Source organism: Nicotiana attenuata, unplaced genomic scaffold (assembly GCF_001879085.1).
Source record: "Nicotiana attenuata strain UT unplaced genomic scaffold, NIATTr2, whole genome shotgun sequence".
Classification (NCBI taxonomy): Eukaryota; Viridiplantae; Streptophyta; class Magnoliopsida; order Solanales; family Solanaceae; genus Nicotiana; species Nicotiana attenuata.
In genome coordinates, this window is record NW_017670464.1 from 410245 (window position 1) to 417161 (window position 6917).

Here is a 6917-nt window from a genome sequence, read left to right on the forward strand (position 1 = left end):
TATATATATATATATATATATATATATATATATATATATATATATATATATATATATAAAGAGTAGAAATTTTTCGTATGCTCATTTTTTAAAAATGGTAAAAACACTACTAGAAAATGGCAGATTTCCGACGGCCAAAACGGTGGGAATTCGGTCGAAAATCACGTATTTCCGACTACTTTCCGACCGAAATTGGTCGATCGGAAAAATGTTGGTCGGAAAATAATTTCCGACCGAATCTGTCGGTGATTTTCGACCAAAGTGGTCGCAAATTTCAAAAAGGCCAGACAACCAAATAATTCACGTTTCCGACTAAAGTGGTCGGAATTTACCGACTGAATCGGTCGTAATAATACAAGTAAAAGTAATAATTAAAAATTAAATTTTATTTAATTTCCGACGGAATCCGTCGAAAACTGTTGAATATTAATTTTTTTTGGTTGAATTTTCGAATAAATCAGTCGGAAATTAATAATTAAAAATTAAATTTTATTTAGTTTCCGACGAAATCCGTCGAAAATTTCTGAATATTAGTTTTTTTTTTTACATTTCCGACCGAATCAGTCAGAAATCTGAGAATTTATGGTTAAATCTGGGGAGCTGTCCGACCGTTTCCGTCGGAATTCAGTCGGAATTTTGTATAAAACTAGACAGAATTCTGCCCAGTTTCGAGCTACACCACCTGTCAAACTATCATAAACAAAAAATACCAACCAACAATACATTAACAACAATCTAAACCAACGATACATTAATACAATAATACGAACCAATATAATATATTAACACAATCTATTAAAAATTTTTAAACCAACAATGCCAACCATTAAAACAACTTAAACCAACAATACCAACCTTTAAACCTAACAATTTTGGGCATAAAAACATCCAAATAGTAGCCCACATTTAAGTTTAAAAGCAATACATAAAGTTGTCTCTCACAATCAAGTTTACCAATCAACCAAAATATCACAACTAAACTACTACACATCAGATTCAGTTTGTTCATCCTCATCATCAGATAAATCATGCCCATGTTTACGCATGAATTTCTGCATCTTAACAAATGTTCCGTATTGGGAGTTCAATTGTTGCTTCAATTCACGAATTTCGTTTCTCATATCTTCCATCTGTTCTTGATTTTGAGGAGAAGAAGAATTGGCTAAGAGTGGGTTTGGATGACCTGTAGGTCGATGTACTCCTAGTCCATAGACTCTGCCTTTGATGCTCCACCCGCTGCCTCTGTCCACAATGAAGCCATATCATCAGGTGTTGGTTGAGTTGAAGGAGGCTGAGTTTGTTGCCATTCTTCCAACCTTTCATGATAATCTTCTTGAAATGAAAAACATAACTGTTATGTAAACAAACTAATATTAATAAACCATAAATAATTATGAAGTTAGAATTCTATATATGTGTCTGACGCACGCGTCTCCACCCAGTGTTCTCTTGTACCATTGATGATAGGCTATAATTGCGTATTTTAGTCGCTTATTACACTTAAATTTACTGCACTTTAATTGAGTTTGAGCTTTAATCGCTTGTGTCTTGCACTAATTGTGTGTTTTATGTCTTGTAGGAGTGATTTCGAGCTATGTAGATGTTATGGAATAAATCAAGAGATTTGGAGCTTTGAACTATGAGTAAAAGCTCAAGGAATTAAGCCGGGATCGTGTTCGGGGGTCAACGGATGATAGCTAGAACAAACGAAGAATCGAGTAGGCATATTGCGCACTGTCTAGTAAAATGCACATAACATTTTGTTCAGAATTCCATTTGGATTCCACAATATATGGTTGGAAAGCTAACTCAAAGGGCTACAACTTTCATATTTTACGATTTTCCAAATTTGAAACGAAACAGGGTGAAAAACACGGTCGAAACCGCGACCGCGGACCTGGTCGCGGACTGAGGCAGTGCACTTGTTAATATGCGCGGCCACTAGCGCGGTCACTAGCGCGCCCGCACTAGTCCAGGCCTGGAAACTTGTCCTTTTTCACATTGGAGAAGGTATAATTATTTGGGCCCAACCCTACTTGGTATATATACATGGAAAAATGGTATTTTGAGCAGGTTGGACAGATTTGAGACACAGATTCGACCTAAGGAGGCAGAGACACAATAGGAGCATGGCGCGGAATTCTTCTACGAGTTTTTCCTTCCTCTTCCTATTTTTCATTGTTGGTTATGACTTTTAGTATTGCAGTTTTACATACTATTATGAATAGCTAATTTGTTATCTAGGGTTTTGATGGAACCTTTTGTAGGATAAATTCTTGTTATGTTTTTATATAATTGAGCCGTAGTATTTTCTCTATTTGTTCAACTATATATTCTTGTGGTTGATTGAATGGCCCTCAATTAGATGTGCCTATTTAGCATGTATTACTCGGGAGAGAGTGCATATTTAGGTAGTTGTTGAACAACATCACTCCCGACGTATGTGAGGAATCAATAACCAAGGGTTTAAAGGTGGGATTAGGGAAAACGAAACCTTGGGTGCGATCTAAGTGAGCTGTAATTAAAGTCAGCTAGCGTAACTCGGGAGAGTATGTCTAGTAAATTGTCGTAATTACTCGGGAGAGAATTGCAACACACAGAGCGCTCATGATCGGTAGAGAATACTTAGGCGAAATTATAGAAGACATAGCGGGAAGGATTCCGACAATTGGGGAAATCATAACTCTAGACCTCCTTAATCTTTTCTCCAACCTGTAGTATCTTTAGTGTTACTTTATTATTTTAATTTGTTAGTTAGTTAGTTAAACACAAGAATCTTAATATCTATAAGTTAGGAATTGTTCAAGCATGTATTCTTGGTGATAATGAACAATTGTAGCTAAGCCTTAGTTCTCTGTGGGATTCGACTCCGGACTTTTAGACGGGATTATATTTGTAGCAACCGCTTATCCTTTTTAGGACTAGAGTTGGGCGTGATCAAATTTTGGTGCCGTTGCAGGGGAGCTAACGGTGTAGTTGTAGGTGTACATATTGCTAGGTTTCAAGTTTGAACTTTTATTTTTGTTTTTTGTATTTGATTTTTTTTTGTTTTTTTTTTGTTTTTGTGTTTTACTTATTAATTTGAGAAACATGACATCTTGGAATTATGAGAGTTTTGATGTTGGTAATTCTACTTTTGATCCTTCTTATGCGTTTAGTGGAGGAAACCACCCTGGGCAAAATTATCAAAATATTCCCGAGAGCGAGTTACGTGCACCAACTCAATCTTATGTGTGGAATGTGTGCGATGTGTGTGGTGGTCAAGATGGTCACTTTCATGGTTGTGCTTATATTTCTTATCTTCCCCCAACCCCTTATTTTGATGGTTCTTCTTTTTCTTGTGAAGTTAATAGGAACAAAGAACCCAGGTTTGAGGACCTGAAAGAGATCGAGGATATGCTAAAGTGCCTTATGGAACAATATGATGAGATACAACTGTGGGTACAAAGGCAAGGGGCAACTATTCACAACTTGGAGGCTCAAGCGAATAAATTAATTGAACCTTGTAAAGCGCAACAAGTTGACATTGTGGATAGTAGCCAATATGAGTATGAATTGGCTGCAGAAATTGCCATTATACTGGAGGATTTAAAAAAACACGAGGATGAGCTAGAGGGGGAGGTCAGAGTAGAACACCAACAATCTATCCAGCTAGAATTTGAGGATGCCGATGTTGAAGAAGTAATACTAGAGTCAACCAGGGACATTGAAGATACAAATTTAGTAGACTCTAGTGTGAATGATGTTGAGGATGTTGAAAGTCCTGAGGTTCATGTGTTTGAGAGCATTGGTCCACACTCCAAGCATTTTTCCATATTATGTTTGGATGATGATATGGAAATAGAGTCATCCGAGCCAATTGAAGAGTCAAGGAATGAGGAACAAGGTGCATATATTCTGGAATTCTTCTTGTCAGAAAGTCAGGATTACATACCTCATACAAAGGCCAAGGAGTGCAGAATACTACATTATTTCCTTGGGCCGGTTAGATTCGTTCCACCGCCCCATGACCATAATCATAAGCTTGAATCAAAACTTGGGGTTCAATTCATAAGCTCGAGGTGGAGGCAAAAAGTGATTCACGTCGTGCCGCGACGTTAAATCAAGAGCTTGTTGGGAGGCAACCCAGCTTTTTTTTTAATTTAGTTTATTTTATTTATTTTTTATTGTATTATTCTTGTAGTGTCGATTTTTGATTTTTAGGAGCATGGAACGCAAAACCATTGGAAGGATGCAGCAACAAACCAGATGGTATGGTTGGAACTAAGTGTGAGGTACCCGCACGAAGGACCAGGCCTGGGAGAAGTCTGAGTACCCCATGAGATGCTAGTGCTTCGGCTTTTGGCCTACCAGAGAGTTTCTCTTACCCTCTTATAGTTATGATGTGCATTGGGGACAATGCACAATTTTAAGTGTGGGGTGAGGAGATTGTCTGGGTGACTTTTCATGCCACTTTAGTTGTGTTAGTTTAATTAAATAATTTTTTTTAAGATTGGACTTTTCCCAACGATGGATCTATTAGATAATTTTCTTGAGGGATTTAAGTCTAAAGAAAAAAAGACAACAAAAAAGATTTTTTGTTTTGTTAGGTAGTGTAGCAATTACCCCCTGGTTTTTCTTTAAACCACGGTTCTTTTCCAAGGGTTTTATTTGAACCGGGTGTAGTTAGTTTTTTTTTGGGAATAGGAGCCATTATGTTTTGTTTTGAAATGAAGCAATATCTCTTGACTTTGTTATGCCTTGAGAATAGTGAGTACTTTGGCTGTGACACTTAGGCTCAGTTTTTGACTCTTGTATAAGTACCTTAAATTGTATGATTTTAAATTTGCTTAACTGCTTTGACTAGAGTGTCTTGATGAATCCAATCCTGAATGAGTTATGTGCCATATGTGTATGTAAGGTTTTGTGTTATTTTGTGCTTGCATTTGATGCCTAGAACTTGCCCCGTGTGTTTGCAAAGCGAAATAGTAGTTTTGTTCAGTCTTGGAAGTGATATAGGCGTTTCTTTGTTGAGCCAGATATGTATATTTTATCCGCCTAATTGTTACGTATCGTAGTTAACCCCTTTGAGCCTGTAATCCTGTTTCTTTGGCAACCACGTTACAAGCCTTACCCATTAGAAAAAGTATGAGTTAGACTTTACAAACGTAAAATTCTATATGTAAAACTAAGAATTTTTTATAAATAATTACCATTCTTAGTTTATGGGCCTCAAAAGTAATCGAACCTCCTGTGTGCATCGAGCCACCTTTTTTAGAGGAACGATTCGCCTTTGCTTATTCACTCTTTGCCTTCCATTCTGGGGTATTCCATTTCTCAAGAAGTTTATCCCAAACATCTTCTCTTAACCAGTCCGGCATTTTACCGGAATTCCGAGCAGCGCACATAGTATGTTTAATCCTTATAGCATCTTTCTTCTCGAAAATACTATTTATTGCATTTTGATGCTGAGGATGCCATGTACACCTTGTCTGCAATATAAAAAAATAACATTAGATGAAGACGATAATTATTAAATAAATATAATTAATTTTTACCCTAAATTGATTCCACATTTGATCTCTGATGCTGTACGGTATCTTTCTCCAAGAAGTCCACGGCTCATGATAAAATGGCTTCATAGAATATGTAACCAAATGTGTAGTTTGAAAGGATGGCAAAAACCTGCATTAAAGTTAACATATATATAATTAATAAACATCTTTAAATTGCAAATAAATATTCCTTAATGTTAACATATCTAAGAGTACATTCAAAACATAAAAATTTGTATAAGAACCTTCTTACCCATCCTTGTGGGGGACGATTATCAATCGATTATAACTATCAAATTGTCCATCCCCTCCAAGATTCTGCCCGCGTCTATGACATAGTGCAGAAGCAGCACCAGATGTAGCTGGGCGAGAGCCTCCAATATCCAACCTAGAAATGCTGGGAATGGATGATGATGATGGACTAGAAGATGATAGAGCAACAAAAGACGAACCATCATGCTGACTACCATGAAAGCTCGGGGGTGCAGCAGCTGGTGATCCTGTATGATGACTACCATGAAAGCTCGGGGGTGCAGCAGCTGGTGAGCCAGTATGCTGACTACCATGAAAGCCGGGGGTTGCAGCAGCTGGTGAGCCAGTATGTTGACTACCATAAAAGACCGAGGGTGCAACAGCTGGTGAGCCACCATGCTGACTACGATGAAAGCCCGGTAAAGATAATGGTATAGAAGGTGTGGGTACAAAGTTAAAAACGATGTTACTTTGACTGCCTTTAGTAGGCATAGAATAATACTGAACTGAATTATTAGATGGAGAGGGGAAAGTGAACATGGTAGATGGAAATGAAGTCGACTGAGGAGGATGAGGAAGAGGATGAGGAAGAGGATGACTCATATTTGGCATAGTTGAGGAAGTTGGAGCAGATTGTTTTTTCTTCTTAAATTTCATCTTTTCCTTCCCCTTAGATGCCATATCTGTAATATAATCATAATAAAATACAAAACAAAAAATACAACAAGTGATAGTAAATATAAAATAATTAAACGACTAAAGAAATAAATAAACAACCTAACAAGTCGTGAAAATATAAAATAACTTTGCAACATAATAGATAACTAAAGGAATAACATAAAATGTTTAACATGACATAAAAAAACATACAACAGTTCTGCAAAATATTAAATGATTAAAGGAAGAACAACCTAAAAAAGAATAACAAGTTAATCTTCATTGCTATTTTCATAGTAATCATCTAATTCTTCATCATCGCCTGCTTCACTTTCATCTAGTAATTCTTCCTCATCACTTGTTTCATGTTCAACACCTCTATCTTCGTCCTCATTTGTAGTAAGGACAGAAGGATCAAATTCTTCATATATCCACTACTAAAAAATCAGGTTTTAGCGACGGACAAATTCTGTA

At 36.7% G+C, this 6917-nt stretch overlaps 1 protein-coding gene across 1 annotated transcript; it reads right to left on the reverse strand.

Annotated features, from left to right (window-relative positions):
- Window positions 1-5826: 5826 nt before the first annotated feature.
- Window positions 5827-6467, reverse strand: LOC109239816 (mucin-1-like). The gene is made up of 2 exons (XM_019406408.1): window positions 5976-6467; window positions 5827-5862 (listed from the first exon to the last, which is right to left on the reverse strand). The coding sequence occupies exons 1-2, from the start codon at window positions 6465-6467 to the stop codon at window positions 5827-5829; spliced, it is 528 nt and encodes a 175-aa protein (XP_019261953.1).
- Window positions 6468-6917: the final 450 nt, after the last annotated feature.